General features: G+C 47.5%; 1 protein-coding gene across 12 annotated transcripts in view; it reads right to left on the bottom strand.

The window, feature by feature from the left end:
- EVL (Enah/Vasp-like) overlaps window positions 1–18008 on the bottom strand; it is a 223175-nt gene that overhangs the window by 97750 nt on the left and 107417 nt on the right. For all 12 annotated transcript variants that reach the window (XM_069738372.1, XM_069738343.1, XM_069738342.1 and 9 more), the window contains one exon: window positions 823–991. In XM_069738372.1, coding sequence (XP_069594473.1) covers window positions 823–991 — 169 coding nt within the window. The remainder of the gene's footprint in view (window positions 1–822; window positions 992–18008) is intronic.

The following is an 18008-nucleotide window of genomic DNA, read 5'->3' as shown; positions in this document are numbered from 1 at the left end:
CCTGATGGTCTTGAAATCGACAGATTCGGATGTGCCTTCAAGGATGCCAGTCAGGATACCAGCAATCGGCCCATTCATCGTGGTCTGTACTGGGACCCCAAAATAAGGAAATGTGATTCCGGCCTGAAGTCATGTAAGTAATGGCTATTTCTTTTACACCATTCAACACTTTTTTTGCAGTTTTGAAAAATCCCCAATTAATTCCTTTGTTTATGAACAGGAAGCAGAAACAAGTGAAATTCTCTGTATATTAGAAAGTGTCAGAACTCTTCATCCTCACATGTAAAGCGCCATGGAACAAATGGCGCTTTAACAATAAATAATAATAATAATAATAATTCTTCATGGATAACATTCATTATCCCACAATGCCACCCCAGGGTAAAAGTATGTTATCCACAAGGAGGGAACAGAGGGAACAAAACTGAAGGATCTGACTATTCAGAGAGTGTTTGTAGTCTGTTACCATAGAGACACATAGCTATAGCGCTCACCGAAGAAGCTGCAGCGGGAACCCGGATACCTGGAGCGCTCCGATAATCAGGTGTGCGGTGCCGCAGCTGCATGTGTCGCGGCTGTTTCACAGTCACAACATATAGAAACACGAGTAATGAGCACACTCGCTCATCACTATATCACTATATCAGAATAATAATTCTGGCTTCCTGCAGCCACCACACGAGGCAGCGCGGTGCTTTGTGCGGACTTTGTCGCGACTGCGCTCAATGACCGCCATAGGCTCATAAGCGCCACCTAGTGGTGACAGCAACAAAACAAAATCATGCTTCTGATCAGGAAGCAATAATTTCAGACTATACGTACTTGTTGATCCTGAAGTTTCACTCCAACTACTCTGAAGGTGTTGTTGGCAGTATTATGGTAAATGTTAATCCGGCTGAAGCCCTGCTGTCCGGGCTTGATTGGCACCCATTTCTTGCTGGTGTCATCGTAGATCATGACAGAAGCACGAGCTTGGCAGATACTCTGTTCACTGAAATCAGAAGAGAAAGAACAGCGTTAGCCATGATGGATGATGCCCCTTCCCACAACCCCAAGGAACACACACAGCAGCCTCCATTCACACAGCACAGGCTGCCTGAGCGTTGGTCACAGCCGTGGTTCACCTGCAACTGTTCACGATCTCGGCTTCTTGCCAGTGAATTATTGTCAGAGAATGAAAATCCACGCAAACCTAACATTTCTCACCGCTTAGTTTCTTATTGTACTGAGCCGAAACGATTCTCTATGATCTAAACTACGTGGACTGCAGATACAATGGTCACAAACCCTCAGCTGTGAAAATATTATGTTTATGAGTTAGCAGTGTACCAAGAGTGACTGCAAAAGGTCCAAAGATGGGCACAAGCCTTCGGTCTGGTCCATTTCGGCAAGACAGCAGTCTGTGGATGGGTGAGAGCCACATGCTGGGCCAATTTATCAAGAAGGATTCCTGCACACAGCGTCACTAATGAATGGAGGCTATTCAGATCTTTCTGGGAAATGGAGTTCTATTAACCAGTTTCACTGTTTGATAACTTGTATCGCAGAAGACTCACAGTCTGCAACTTTTTTTGTCTTAACATAATAGCGCCCTCTACTGTCTTTGGAGGAAACGTAACATCACTCTAAACGAGGTGTGATAATTATTTTTATTATGCATTTGTGTAAGGGTGAAGTATGCTCTCATATTTTAATGTACGTGCTAAATATATAATCACAAAAACCACACTGTCCATGTAACGCTACAGAGCCTTGCGAAAGTAGTCGGCCCCCTGGAACTTTTCAACCTTTTCCCACATATCATGCTTCAAACATAAAGATACCAAATGTAAATTTTTGGTGAAGAATCAACAACAAGTGGAACACAATTGTGAAGTTGAACGAAATTTATTGGTAATTTAAAATTTTTGTGGCAATTCAAAAACTGAAAAGTGGGGCGTGCAATATTATTCGGCCCCTTTAACTTAATACTTTGTTGGGCCACCTTTTGCTGCGATTACAGCTGCAAGTCGCTTGGGGTATGTCTCTATCAGTTTTGTACATCGAGAGACTGAAATTTTTGCCCATTCTTCCTTGGCAAACAGCTCGAGTTCAGTGAGGTTTGATGGAGATCGTTTGTGAACAGCAGTTTTCAGCTCTTTCCACAGATTCTCGATTGGATTGAGGTCTGGACTTTGACTTGGCCATTCTAGCACCTGGATACGTTTATTTGTGAACCATTCCATTGTAGATTTTGCTTTATGTTTGGGATTATTGTCTTGTTGGAAGACAAATCTCCGTCCCAGTCTCAGGTCTTTTGCAGACTCCAACAGATTTTCTTCAAGAATGCTCCTGTACTTGGCTCCATCCATATTCCCATCAATTTTAACCATCTTCCCTGTCCCTGCTGAAGAAAAACAGGCCCAAACCATAATGCTGCCACCACCATGTTTGACAGTGGGGATGGTGTGTTCAGGATGATGAGCTGTGTTGCTTTTACGCCAAACATATCGTTTGGCATCGTTGCCAAAAAGTTCGATTTTGGTTTCATCTGACCAGAGCACCTTCTTCCACATGTTTGGTGTGTCTCCGATGTGACTTGTTGCAAACTTTAAACAAAACTCTTTATATATATCTCTTTGAGAAAAGGCTTTCTTCTTGCCACTCTTCCATAAAGGCCAGATTTGTGCAGTGTAGGACTGATTGTTATCCTATGGACAGACTGTCCCACCTCATCTGTAGATCTCTGCAGTTCATCCAGAGTGATCATGGGCCTCTTGGCTGCATCTCTGATCAGTCTTCTCCTTGTTTGAGATGAAAGTTTAGAGGGACGGCCGGGTCTTAGTAGATTTGCAGTGGTATGATACTCCTTCCATTTCAATATGATCGCTTGCACATTGATCCTTGGGATGTTTAAAGTTTTGGAAATCATTCTGTATCCAAATCCGGCTTTAAACTTCTCCACAACAGTATCACAGAGCTGCCTGTTGTGTTCCTTGGTCTTCATGATGCTCTCTGTGCCTCAAACAGAACCCTGAGACTATCACAGAGCAGGTGCATTTATACGGAGACTTGATTACACACAGGTAGATTATATTTATCATCATTAGGCATTTAGGACAACATTGGATCATTCAGAGATCCACAATGAACTTCTGGAGTGAGTTTGCTGCACTGAAAGTAAAGGGGCCGAATAATATTGCACGCCCCACTTTTCAGTTTCTGAATTTCCACAAAAATTTAAAATAACCAATAAATTTCGTTCAACTTCACAATTGTGTTCCACTTGCTGTTGATTCTTCACCAAAAATTTACATTTGGGATTGTTACGAACGCTGCGCATACTTACCTGGCTTCTCCCATCCCTCGGCGCACTCGCGATCCTGTCCAGCGCCGCTCTGCTTCCTCCTTCGCCGGCTCACGGCGTCCGGTCTCTCTGCACATGCGCGGTCGCGTCTCCTCCATCGCAGAGCCTTCTGGGAGGTCGCGACCCGGTGGCTCCGCCCCAACATGGCGGCGCCCATCGGATATTTCTTCCCGGCGTCTCCCTAGGTAAGACGCCTTTGCTTTGTAGGTGCACTGTCTGCCGTCAGTGTCCCTATGCCCTAGGCTCCCCTGTACCAGTGTCTTCTCTCAGCCCAGTCTTTACTTTGTCTCAGTGTCCTGCCAGCCCGTGTTCCTGCTGTGTCTTGCCTGTCCGTGTTCCTGCTGTGTCCTGCCTGTCCGTGTTCCTGCTGTATCCTGCCAGCCCGTGTTCCTGCTGTATCCTGCCAGTCCGTGTTCCGGTTGTATCCTGCCAGTCCGTGTTCCTGCTGTATCCTGCCAGTCCGTGTTCCTGCTGTATCCTGCCAGTCCGTGTACCTGCTGTATCCTGCCAGTCCGTGTTCCTGCTGTATCCTGCCAGTCCGTGTTCCTGCTGTGTTCTACCAGCCCGTGTTCCTGCTGTGTCCTGCCTGTCCGTGTTCCTGCTGAGTCCTTCCGGTCCATGTTCCTGCTGAGTCCTGCCAGTCCGTGTTCCTTCTGTGTTCTGCCGTTCCGTGTTCCAGTCATTTTTAGTTAAGTCTTGTTTTCCTATTTTTCCCTGCCATCCTTATAGCCTGTGGTTTCCTTCTTTATCTTGGGTCGCCCCTTTGGCTCTAGCTGTTGTGTCTCCATTCCCCCGAGGTCCTGCTCCTAACACTCCCTGTATAGGGGGTGATTCCATCTGGTCCGCTCGACCCCAGGGGCTCTAGAGTCACGACCCAGAGGGTCCACTCTCGGATTTCTGTCCGAATCCCTACAGTAAGCAAAGGCCATGGACCCCGCTGGGGCCTCTGCTGCGCAAAAAGAGCTACTCTTTTTGCGAGAGAATCAGTCCCGCATGATGTCTTTTATGAAAGCTATGGATTCTCGCTTGTCCACGCTCCAGTCCTCCGATCCTGGCAACGCCGCTCTACTCGTTGGCTTACAGCAAGAGTTAGCTCAGCAGCGTGACACCCAGGCCCATATACTTAGTTATATGTCTTCTATTGACGATCGGCTGCTTTCCATCCAGACAGCCGCTTCTACGTCTGCTCCTGCGTCCCACCCTCCACCCCGCTTGGCTAAACCGCCTCTGTACAATGGGGATCCTAAGTCCTGCCGAGGATTTCTAAACCAATGCCGTCTTCACTTTGAGCTTCTGCCCCAGCATTACCCGACGGATCGGTCCAAAGTTGCGTTTTTGATTTCCCATCTGGAGGGTGACGCCTTGGCATGGGTTAATACACTCTGGGAGCGAGACGATCCCCTAGTCTCCCGGTTGTCTGAATTTTTGGAGACTTTCCGTCTTGTCTTTGACGAACCTGGACGTCTGGCCTCTACAACTGAAGCTCTATTTTCTCTCCATCAGGGATCGTTATCCGTAGGCCAGTACGCTATTCAGTTCCGCACACTCTCCTCTGACTTGGGCTGGAACAACGAGGCGTTGGTGGTTGCTTTCTGGCGGGGTCTCTCTGGGCGCATAAAAGATGAGTTAGCCGGTCGGGACACCCCTACTGTTTTGGAGGAATTAATTTCCTTAGCTACCCGTATTGACCTTCGGTTCCAAGAACGCGCCCGTGAGCGGAGGTCTCTTCGTCCTTCTTCTGCCACCCGTAAGCCACTCAGTCCTCAGCCTAGAACCTCCTCTCAGGCGTCCGCACCGGAACCTATGCAAGTGGACCGTCTTAAGATGTCCGAACAACGTCGTAAAGAGAGGCGCACTCAGGGGTTATGTTTTTACTGCGGGAGTGCTGCTCATTTATTGCACTCTTGCCCTGAACGTCCGGAAAACTCCTCCGCCTAGGTCAGGTAAGAGAGGCCTCCCTAGGTGTGTGTGATCCCTCTCAACCCCTTACTTTGTCCGTTCTTTTGCATATTGCGGGCAAAGGCATTTCGCTGGATGCGTATGTGGATTCGGGCGCAGCAGGGAATTTTATTAGGTTGGAGGAGGTTTTGAAATTCTCCGTTCCAGTCAAAACCTTAGAGGCTCCTGTGATTCTTGCATCTGTGGATGGTAAACCGTTACAGGAGACCATTACTCAAGTAACACTTGAGGTGGAACTTCAGGTTGGGGCTCTGCACAAGGAGAGAATTGCATTTTATGTTTTAGCGGGTCTGTCTCATCCTATGCTCTTAGGTCTTCCTTGGTTACGGAACCCCGAGCCCATTTTAGATTGGCGCAATGGTAATATCTTGCGCTGGGGTGAGCTTTGTCGGGAACGTTGTCTGCTGCCGGTGCGTCCTGTGGGATCTTCCTCTAATTCTTCTCCTTCCTCTTCTTTTCCCGCCTTACCCTGTGTCTACAGCGCTTATTCTGATGTCTTCAACAAGAAGGAGGCTGAGGGTCTTCCGCCTCACCGGCTCTATGATTGTCCCATAGATCTCGTGCCTGGAACTAACCCGCCCAGGGGCAGAATCTATCCTCTCTCTCCTGCTGAGACTCAAGCTATGTCTGAGTACATTCAAGAAAATCTTGCTAAAGGATTCATTCGCAAGTCTTCTTCTCCGGCCGGAGCAGGGTTTTTTTTCGTGAAGAAGAAAGACGGTTCTCTCCGTCCCTGCATTGATTATCGAGGCCTAAACAACATCACGGTGAAGAACAAATATCCTCTGCCACTCATTCCGGAACTCTTCGACCGTCTTCGGGGTGCGCAAATTTTTACCAAATTAGATCTACGTGGCGCATACAATTTGGTTCGTATTCGTGCAGGCGATGAGTGGAAGACTGCCTTCAATACTCGTGACGGTCACTACGAGTACTTGGTTATGCCGTTTGGTCTCTGCAACGCCCCCGCGGTTTTCCAGGAATTTGTGAACGATGTATTTCGGGATCTACTCTACTCCTCGGTCGTGGTTTATCTTGACGACATTCTCATCTTTTCTCCGGATCTCTCCACTCACAGGCGAGATGTCCGTCGTGTTCTGCAAAGGCTAAGAGAGAATCATCTGTTCGCTAAGATTAAGAAGTGCGTCTTTGAACAATCTTCTCTTCCTTTCCTTGGATATATTGTCTCAAGATCTGGCTTAGAGATGGATCCAGAGAAGGTTTCTGCTGTCCTGAATTGGCCTCGTCCTCTTGGAACAAAAGCAATCCAACGTTTTCTTGGCTTTGCCAACTACTGTAGACAATTTATTCCTCATTTTTCTTCCATGACCAAGCCTATCTCTGCTCTAGTTCGCAAGGGAGTCAACTCCAGTCTTTGGACCCCTGAGGCTGAAGAGTCCTTTCTGTCTCTTAAACAAAGTTTCGCTACGGCCCCTGTGCTTCATCGTCCTGATGCTAATAAACCGTTTGTCCTTGAGGTCGACGCATCCTCTATTGGAGCTGGTGCTGTACTTTTGCAAAGATCCTCGTCCGGACGTTTGGTGACCTGTGGTTTTTTTTCTAAAACCTTTTCCGCTCCTGAGCGTAACTACTCTATTGGAGATAAAGAACTTTTGGCTATCAAGCTAGCCTTGGAGGAATGGCGTTATCTCCTTGAGGGGTCTCTTCATCTATTCACCATTTACACAGACCACAAGAATCTGGCCTATATTCAGTCTGCCCAAAGACTAAATCCACGACAAGCCAGATGGTCTTTATTCTTCGGACGATTTGAATTTGAACTTCATTTCCGACCCGGAAATAAGAATGTCAAAGCAGATGCTCTTTCAAGATCCTTTCAGCCTCAGGACATTGAGGATTCTCCGGCTCACATCATTGATCCTGCGAAGATCGTCGCTCTTGCTCCTCTAAGAGTGATTTCAACTCCTCCTGGCAAGACTCTTGTGGCTAACCAAGACAAGGAGAGAGTTTTACGTTGGGGTCGCTCCTCCAAAATTGCAGGACATGTAGGAGTCAAGAAGACACTTTCTCTTATCTCTCGGCATTACTGGTGGCCATCTCTCCGACAAGACGTCACCAAATTCATCGCTTCTTGTCCTTCTTGTGCAAAAAATAAAGTCCCTAGGCAGCTTCCTTCCGGTCTCCTGCATCCTCTGCCTGTGCCTTCCGTTCCTTGGAGTCATATAGCTATGGACTTCATCACTGATCTACCTTGTTCCTCGAATTGCTCTGTCATCTTGGTTGCTGTAGATCGGTTCTCTAAGATGGCTCACTTCATCGCATTGCCTGGTCTGCCTTCCGCTCCTGAGTTGGCAAAGATCTTTTTACACCAAGTCTTTCGTCTTCATGGTTTTCCACATCATATCGTCTCAGACCGTGGAGTATAATTTACCTCACGTTTTTGGAGAGCTCTCTGCAGTCTATTAAAGGTTAACTTGGACTTCTCTTCCGCCTATCACCCTCAGTCCAACGGACAAGTGGAGCGAGTTAATCAAGTCCTGACTACATATCTGCGACATTTCTCCAATGCACACCAAGATGACTGGGTCTCTCTTCTCCCCTGGGCCGAATTCTCATATAACAATCTTCCCAGCGAGTCTTCCTCCAAAACTCCCTTTTTTGTAGTCTATGGTCAACATCCGAACATTCCTCTTCCTGTTTCTCTTTCCTCAGGGGTACCGGCAGCGGATTTCTTGTCCCGGGAATTCTCTACGATTTGGAGTGAGACCAAAGTGGCTCTTGAGAGAGCTAGCCTTAATATGAAAAAGTTTGCTGACAAGAGGCGTTTGGATGCTCCGCCATATTCTCCGGGTGATAAAGTTTGGCTTTCCTCTCGCTATATCAAGCTTAAAATTCCCTCTTGCAAACTGGGTCCCCGCTATATTGGTCCTTTTCCTATATTGAGTCGCATTAATGATGTTTCTTATAAGTTGAAGCTGCCTGCCTCTTTGCGCATTCCCAATGCCTTCCATGTGTCTCTTCTCAAGCCTGCAGTCTTTAATCGTTTTCACTCCGCTACCTCTTCCTCTCCTCAGCTCTGTACTTCTGATGGAATCTTTAATGTTAAAGACATTCTTGCCAAAAAGGTAGTTAGGGGTAAAACTTATTTTTTGATTGATTGGGAGGGATTTGGCCCTGAGGAGAGGTCCTGGGAGCCCCGAGAGAACATCAATGCTCCTCTTATCATGAAAAGATTCCTTTCTAGCCTTAAAAAGAGGGGGACTAAGGAGGGGGGTACTGTTACGAACGCTGCGCATACTTACCTGGCTTCTCCCATCCCTCGGCGCACTCGCGATCCTGTCCAGCGCCGCTCTGCTTCCTCCTTCGCCGGCTCACGGCGTCCGGTCTCTCTGCGCATGCGCGGTCGCGTCTCCTCCATCGCAGAGCCTTCTGGGAGGTCACGACCCGGTGGCTCCGCCCCAACATGGCGGCGCCCATCGGGTATTTCTTCCCGGCGTCTCCCTAGGTAAGACGCCTTTGCTTTGTAGGTGCACTGTCTGCCGTCAGTGTCCCTATGCCCTAGGCTCCCCTGTACCAGTGTCTTCTCTCAGCCCAGTCTTTACTTTGTCTCAGTGTCCTGCCAGCCCGTGTTCCTGCTGTGTCTTGCCTGTCCGTGTTCCTGCTGTGTCCTGCCTGTCCGTGTTCCTGCTGTATCCTGCCAGCCCGTGTTCCTGCTGTATCCTGCCAGTCCGTGTTCCTGTTGTATCCTGCCAGTCCGTGTTCCTGCTGTATCCTGCCAGTCCGTGTTCCTGCTGTATCCTGCCAGTCCGTGTACCTGCTGTATCCTGCCAGTCCGTGTTCCTGCTGTATCCTGCCAGTCCGTGTTCCTGCTGTGTTCTACCAGCCCGTGTTCCTGCTGTGTCCTGCTTGTCCGTGTTCCTGCTGAGTCCTTCCGGTCCGTGTTCCTGCTGAGTCCTGCCAGTCCGTGTTCCTTCTGTGTTCTGCCGTTCCGTGTTCCAGTCATTTTTAGTTAAGTCTTGTTTTCCTATTTTTCCCTGCCATCCTTATAGCCTGTGGTTTCCTTCTTTATCTTGGGTCGCCCCTTTGGCTCTAGCTGTTGTGTCTCCATTCCCCCGAGGTCCTGCTCCTAACACTCCCTGTATAGGGGGTGATTCCATCTGGTCCGCTCGACCCCGGGGGCTCTAGAGTCACGACCCAGAGGGTCCACTCTCGGATTTCTGTCCGAATCCCTACAGGGATCTTTATGTTTGAAGCATGATATGTGGGAAAAGGTTGAAAAGTTCCAGGGGGCCGAATACTTTCGCAAGGCACTGTATGTGTCTGTGAGTTATATGTACTAATCTTATAAACAAATTTACATATTAGTAGATAGATGTATCATCACTGCTCTTCTTATGTAATACCTTACTGATTAGTATAGACAGACTGTATATAAGAAGAGTAGTGATGATACTTCTAGCAACTTCCATGTTTCCTTTAGATGAACCTCACACGATAATTTACTTCCAACAAAAAAATAAAGGTTTCTTTGCCTTCTGTACTTATAGATTAAAGCCACGTTATGTTCAAGACCATGTAAGGCCGGTTTCACACGTCAGTGTCTCCAGTATGTGTAGTGACAGTTTTCTCACGTACCGGAGTGTTATGGCTGGCAATCAGGCAACACAGCGTGCAGTAATCAGCGCACATACAGAGATCTGGCAATAACCAAAAACAATAGGACGAGCTCTGAGACGTGGAATCTCTGTAGACTGCAGTACCTGATCTATCCTCACACAACTATAAGCAGCAGTGGATTGCGCCTAACAACTACCTATGCAACTCGGCACTGCCTGAGGAGCTGACTAGCCTGAAGATAGAAATACAAGCCTGACTTACCTCAGAGAAATACCCCAAAGGAATAGGCAGCCCCCCACATATAATGACTGTTAGCAAGATGAAAAGACAAACGTAGGAATGAAATAGATTCAGCAAAGTGAGGCCCGATATTCTAGACAGAGCGAGGATAGCAAAGAGAACTATGCAGTCTACAAAAAACCCTAAAACGAAAACCACGCAAAGGGGCAAAAAGACCCACCGTGCCGAACTAACAGCACGGCGGTGCACCCCTCTGCTTCTCAGAGCTTCCAGCAAAAGACAATAGCAAGCTGGACAGAAAAAAACAGAAAACAAACTAGAAGCACTTATCTAGCAGAGCAGCAGGCCCAAGGAAAGATGCAGTAGCTCAGATCCAACACTGGAACATTGACAAGGAGCAAGGAAGACAGACTCAGGTGGAGCTAAATAGCAAGGCAGCCAACGAGCTCACCAAAACACTTGAGGGAGGAAGCCCAGAGACTGCAATACCACTTGTGACCACAGAAGTGAACTCAGCCACAGAATTCACAACAGTACCCCCCCCTTGAGGAGGGGTCACCGAACCCTCACCAGAACCCCCAGGCCGACCAGGATGAGCCACATGAAAGGCACGAACAAGATCTGGGGCATGGACATCAGAGGCAAAAACCCAGGAATTATCTTCCTGAGCATAACCCTTCCATTTGACCAGATACTGGAGTTTCCGTCTAGAGACACGAGAATCCAAAATCTTCTCCACAATATACTCCAATTCCCCCTCCACCAAAACAGGGGCAGGAGGCTCCACAGATGGAACCATAGGTGCCACGTATCTCCTCAACAACGACCTATGGAATACATTATGTATGGAAAAGGAGTCTGGGAGGGTCAGACGAAAAGACACCGGATTGAGAATCTCAGAAATCCTATACGGACCAATAAAACGAGGTTTAAATTTAGGAGAGGAAACCTTCATAGGAATATGACGATAAGATAACCAAACCAAATCCCCAACACGAAGTCGGGGTCCCACACAGCGTCTGCGATTAGCGAAAAGCTGAGCCTTCTCCTGGGACAAGGTCAAATTGTCCACTACCTGAGTCCAGATCTGCTGCAACCTGTCCACCACAGAATCCACACCAGGACAGTCCGAAGACTCAACCTGTCCTGAAGAGAAACGAGGATGGAACCCAGAATTGCAGAAAAATGGAGAGACCAAGGTAGCCGAGCTGGCCCGATTATTAAGGGCGAACTCAGCCAACGGCAAAAATGACACCCAATCATCTTGGTCAGCGGAAACAAAACATCTCAGATATGTTTCCAAGGTCTGATTGGTTCGTTCGGTCTGGCCATTAGTCTGAGGATGGAAGGCCGAGGAGAAAGATAGGTCAATGCCCATCCTACCACAAAAGGCTCGCCAGAACCTCGAGACAAACTGGGAACCTCTGTCAGAAACAATATTCTCAGGAATGCCATGTAAACGAACCACATGCTGGAAGAACAAAGGCACCAAATCAGAGGAGGAAGGCAATTTAACCAAGGGCACCAGATGGACCATTTTAGAAAAGCGATCACAGACCACCCAAATGACCGACATTTTTTGAGAAACGGGAAGGTCAGAAATGAAATCCATCGAAATATGTGTCCAAGGCCTCTTCGGGACCGGCAAGGGCAAAAGCAACCCACTGGCACGTGAACAGCAGGGCTTAGCCCTAGCACAAATTCCACAGGACTGCACAAAAGCACGCACATCCCGTGACAGAGATGGCCACCAGAAGGATCTAGCAACCAACTCCCTGGTACCAAAGATTCCTGGATGACCGGCCAGCACCGAACAATGAAGTTCAGAGATAACTTTACTAGTCCACCTATCAGGGACGAACAGTTTCTCGGCCGGACAACGATCAGGTTTATTAGCCTGAAATTTCTGCAACACTCTCCGCAAATCAGGGGAGATGGCAGACACAATGACTCCTTCCTTGAGGATACTCGCCGGCTCAGATAACCCCGGAGAGTCGGGCACAAAACTCCTAGACAGAGCATCCGCCTTCACATTTTTAGAGCCCGGAAGGTATGAAATCACAAAATCAAAACGAGCAAAAAATAACGACCAACGGGCCTGTCTAGGATTCAAGCGCTTGGCAGACTCGAGATAAGTCAAGTTCTTATGATCAGTCAATACCACCACGCGATGCTTAGCACCCTCAAGCCAATGACGCCACTCCTCGAATGCCCACTTCATGGCCAGCAACTCTCGGTTGCCCACATCATAATTACGCTCAGCAGCAGAAAATTTCCTGGAAAAGAAAGCACATGGTTTGAACACTGAGCAACCAGAACCTCTCTGTGACAAAACCGCCCCTGCACCAATCTCAGAAGCATCAACCTCGACCTGGAACGGAAGAGAAACATCAGGTTGACACAACACAGGGGCACAGCAAAAACGACGCTTCAACTCCTGAAAAGCTTCCACGGCAGCAGAAGACCAATTAACCAAATCAGCACCCTTCTTGGTCAAATCGGTCAATGGTCTGGCAATGCTAGAAAAATTACAGATGAAGCGACGATAAAAATTAGCAAAGCCCAGGAATTTCTGCAGACTTTTTAGAGATGTCGGCTGAGTCCAATCCTGGATGGCCTGAACCTTAACCGGATCCATCTCGATAGTAGAAGGGGAAAAGATGAACCCCAAAAATGAAACTTTCTGCACACCGAAGAGACACTTTGATCCCTTCACGAACAAGGAATTAGCACGCAGTACCTGGAAAACCATTCTGACTTGCTTCACATGAGACTCCCAATCATCTGAGAAGATCAAAATGTCATCCAAGTAAACAATCAAGAATTTATCCAGATACTCACGGAAAATGTCATGCATAAAAGACTGAAAAACAGATGGAGCATTGGCAAGTCCGAACGGCATCACCAGATACTCAAAATGACCCTCGGGCGTATTAAATGCCGTTTTCCATTCATCTCCCTGCCTGATTCTCACCAGATTATACGCACCACGAAGATCAATCTTAGTAAACCAACTAGCCCCCTTAATCCGAGCAAACAAGTCAGAAATCAATGGCAAGGGATACTGAAACTTAACAGTGATCTTATTAAGAAGGCGGTAATCAATACACGGTCTTAGCGAACCATCCTTCTTGGCTACAAAAAAGAACCCTGCTCCCAATGGTGACGACGATGGGCGAATATGTCCCTTCTCCAGGGACTCCTTCACATAACTGCGCATAGCGGTGTGTTCAGGTACGGACAAATTAAATAAACGACCCTTAGGGAATTTACTACCAGGAATCAAATCGATAGCACAATCACAATTCCTATGCGGAGGTAGGGCATCAGACTTGGACTCTTCAAATACATCCTGAAAGTCCGACAAGAACTCTGGGATGTCAGAAGGAATGGATGACGAAATAGACAAAAATGGAACATCACCATGTACTCCCTGACAACCCCAGCTGGTTACCGACATAGAGTTCCAATCCAATACTGGATTATGGGTTTGTAGCCATGGCAACCCCAACACGACCACATCATGCAAATTATGCAGTACCAGAAAGCGAATAACTTCCTGATGTGCAGGAGCCATGCACATGGTCAGCTGGGCCCAGTACTGAGGCTTATTCTTGGCCAAAGGTGTAGCATCAATTCCTCTCAACGGAATAGGACACCGCAAAGGCTCCAAGAAAAATCCACAACGTTTAGCATAATCCAAATCCATCAGATTCAGGGCAGCGCCTGAATCCACAAACGCCATGACAGAATACGATGACAAAGAGCACATTAAGGTAATGGACAAAAGGAATTTGGACTGTACAGTACCAATAACGGCAGAGCTATCGAACCGCCTAGTGCGTTTAGGACAATTAGAAATAGCATGAGTAGAATCACCACAATAGAAACACAGTCTGTTCAGACGTCTGTGTTCTTGCCGTTCTACTTTAGTCATAGTCCTGTCGCACTGCATAGGCTCAGGTTTACTCTCAGGCAGTACCGCCAGATGGTGCACAGATTTACGCTCGCGCAAGCGACGACCGATCTGAATGGCCAAGGACATAGACTCATTCAAACCAGCAGGCATAGGAAATCCCACCATTACATCCTTAAGAGCTTCAGAGAGACCCTTTCTGAACAAAGCCGCTAGTGCAGATTCATTCCACAGAGTGAGTACTGACCATTTCCTAAATTTCTGACAATATACTTCTACATCATCCTGACCCTGGCATAAAGCCAGCAGATTTTTCTCAGCCTGATCCACTGAATTAGGCTCATCGTAAAGCAATCCGAGCGCCAGGAAAAATGCATCAACATTACTCAATGCAGAATCTCCTGGTGCAAGAGAAAACGCCCAGTCCTGTGGGTCGCCGCGCAAAAAAGAAATAATAATCAAAACCTGTTGAATAGGATTACCAGAAGAATGAGGTTTCAAGGCCAAAAATAGCTTACAATTATTTCTGAAGCTCAGGAACTTAGTTCTGTCACCAAAAAACAAATCAGGAATCGGAATTCTTGGTTCTAGCATCGATTTCTGATCAATAGTATCTTGAATCTTTTGTACATTTACAACGAGATTATCCATTGAGGAGCACAGAGCCTGAATATCCATGTCCACAGCTGTGTCCTGAAGCACTCTAATGTCTAAGGGAAAAAAAAGACTGAAGACAGAGCTAAGAAAAAAAAATGATGTCAGGATTTCTTTTTTCCCTCTATTGGGAATCATTGGTGTGGCTCCTTGTACTGTTATGGCTGGCAATCAGGCAACACAGCGTGCAGTAATCAGCGCACATACAGAGATCTGGCAATAACCAAAAACAATAGGACGAGCTCTGAGACGTGGAATCTCTGTAGACTGCAGTACCTGATCTATCCTCACACAACTATAAGCAGCAGTGGATTGCGCCTAACAACTACCTATGCAACTCGGCACTGCCTGAGGAGCTGACTAGCCTGAAGATAGAAATACAAGCCTGACTTACCTCAGAGAAATACCCCAAAGGAATAGGCAGCCCCCCACATATAATGACTGTTAGCAAGATGAAAAGACAAACGTAGGAATGAAATAGATTCAGCAAAGTGAGGCCCGATATTCTAGACAGAGCGAGGATAGCAAAGAGAACTATGCAGTCTACAAAAAACCCTAAAACGAAAACCACGCAAAGGGGCAAAAAGACCCACCGTGCCGAACTAACAGCACGGCGGTGCACTCCTTTGCTTCTCAGAGCTTCCAGCAAAAGTTAATAGCAAGCTGGACAGGAAAAACAGAAAACAAACTAGAAGCACTTATCTAGCAGAGCAGCAGGCCCAAGGAAAGATGCAGTAGCTCAGATCCAACACTGGAACATTGACAAGGAGCAAGGAAGACAGACTCAGGTGGAGCTAAATAGCAAGGCAGCCAACGAGCTCACCAAAACACCTGAGGGAGGAAGCCCAGAGACTGCAATACCACTTGTGACCACAGAAGTGAACTCAGCCACAGAATTCACAACACCGGAGTCACTGACACACATAGACCCATTCAAATGAATGGGTCTCTGCACATGTCTCCGTGTTTTGACGGACCATGTATCCATGTGCAAAACACGCAGACATGTCTGTTTTTACCCGGACACATGGGCTGCCAAACGTTCCACACACGTGCACACGAAGAACAGTCTACACTGTCCTCCGTGTGCACGGACGGCTTCGGGGAAAGCAGCGCTCCTGTAAGTGCTGTTCCCCTGCGTGTGGTGCTGAACGCGGCTTTCATCCGAAAGAAAAAACTAACATGGGGTCCCCCCTGTTAGGTGTCGAGCCACTGCACAGGGGGAATCTCGAGCCATGTCTGCTGCGGTCTCCCATTCTACATCGACCGCAGTGCAGCCTGCTTAGCAGAGACGTCGTTCTCAGCAACTCACTCAGTCTGATACTGTGCAAAGGGTTACTGCTGCCTTTCCAGGCTCTGCTGTTGTAGCCTGCACTGGTCTGCGGCTTTTCTGGGACTAAGTCCTGCCTTGCACACAATGAGCATGCCCAAGGTAACACCTCTCATTGGAGGTCAGGGGTCACATGCTCAGGTACTGCAGCAGCTATCATTGGTCCTCTAGGAAGGTCCTGAAGTTGCTCAGGTACTGTAGCATCTTCCATTGGTTCCCTAGGAAGGTCCTGAAGCTGCTGCAGCTATAAAAGGTTGGCATGGCTGCACGGCCATGTGCTAGTATCACCTCATGTCATGAGCTTGTTATTTGTGGTCGCGCCTGTGTGTATTCAGGGACCCGGCTGAAATAAGCCCCTAGAATACCGGCACCTTCGGTGAGGAGTGTTTGTGTGCTTTTCTGGTGCATGACCACTGACTGCCTCCAGCTCAGCAGTTAGCTGTGTTCCCCTGTGACGGTAACAGGGCACAGCATCTTATTTCTAGCGACTCTGTGGAGTTAACAGAGTTCGCTTATACCGCCATATAGCGCCGCCATTTGCCAGCAGCAGGTTCCTCTCCTGCATGGTGGACCCCGGGTTGCGAACAGACCTATTTATACATAAATATACTCGGTGCATTCCGCCAACCCTAACACCCCCTATATTTTTAAACCAACTCGACAAAACTCACAGGTGCTGATTTTCCCAATTTTCCCACGCTGAAGAGTTAATTTTAGGTCAGGCTGGCAGGGAGCGCAGCTTTGGTGACGTCACCGCTAGTCACCGAAGCTCTGCTCCCAGCATTTCATTCATTCACCAGTAGTTTGCAGCCGGGAGCAGCCGCATTAGCAGCACTGTAAACTGTACATTCCCCTAGGTATGGATTACTGCGTGGGACTGACTGTACACCAGGTAGATATTGTTGGCTTATTATTTTGAAATTTTTTACAGGAGATTGAGGGCTTCGCTTGGAATGGCAGACTAATAAAGATGGAAAAACTGGGTATATTGTTATATTTCATTAAAAGACTGTATTCTTACTGTGTGGTGTTTGATTAACCCTTTAACAACTATAGGATTAGTAATCGATAGGTGTCTTATTGACACCTCTCCATTACTAAGCCGGCTTAATGTCACCTTACAATAGGAAGGTGACATTAACCCCTCATTACCCCACTTGCCACCACTACAGGGCAAGTGGGAAGAACCAGGCAAAGCTCCCGAATTGGCACATCTAATAGATGCGCATTTTCTGGGCAGCTGCGGGCTGCTGTTTTTAAACTGGGGGGGGGGGCATATCCATGGCCCCTCACCAGCCTGAGAATAGCAGCCTACACCTGTGAATTTTGCTGGGTTGGTTTAAAAATATAGGGGGGACCCCACGTCGGTTTTTCTTTCATCCCTTCACCCCTGCTCACCGGCCGAGCAGGGGATAAGAGAGGACAGCTGGCTTCAGCACCACACGCAGGGGAGTAGCGCTTATTCCCCGACGGCCGTCCGTGTGGTACTGATGCGGCACACGGTTGCTACACGTGTGCTGCATGTAGGACACACACGGACATGGATATCTCCGGAAATATCAGGATGTGCGAAACCGGCCTAAGACTGTGATCCATGTTCTCTTATAATATAGCCTCTATGAAGTCAGCCTCTTTTTTTAGCACAATATAGGCTTAGGTGCCAACCGTGTTGTACAGCCTCTCACTCATTAACCACTTAAATGCTGACAATCACATGATCAAAGTGCTGATGGATAACCTTCTTCTATGATACGTTATGTATTTTTAATTTTCTATTTAAGATTTAATCCCAGGACAAATGAGCTACAAAGGAAAAGTCCTAGCCACTGAGCCACTGTCTAATGCACTAAGTATTTCTATAAACCACTATTTACAATCTCTGATTGCTGTCAATGTGAAAAAAAAAAAAAACATCCCACCCAGCAGGTGACAACTTGCCCTGTCCTAGTAACTCAGCAGTGAAATGTATCCCCAACATCACAAAT

The sequence above is a fragment of the Ranitomeya imitator genome, chromosome 1 (assembly GCF_032444005.1).
Source record: "Ranitomeya imitator isolate aRanImi1 chromosome 1, aRanImi1.pri, whole genome shotgun sequence".
In the NCBI taxonomy this organism is placed as follows: Eukaryota; Metazoa; Chordata; class Amphibia; order Anura; family Dendrobatidae; genus Ranitomeya; species Ranitomeya imitator.
Note: the sequence above shows the minus strand (reverse complement) of the source record. Positions and strands in the feature narration are given on the sequence as shown.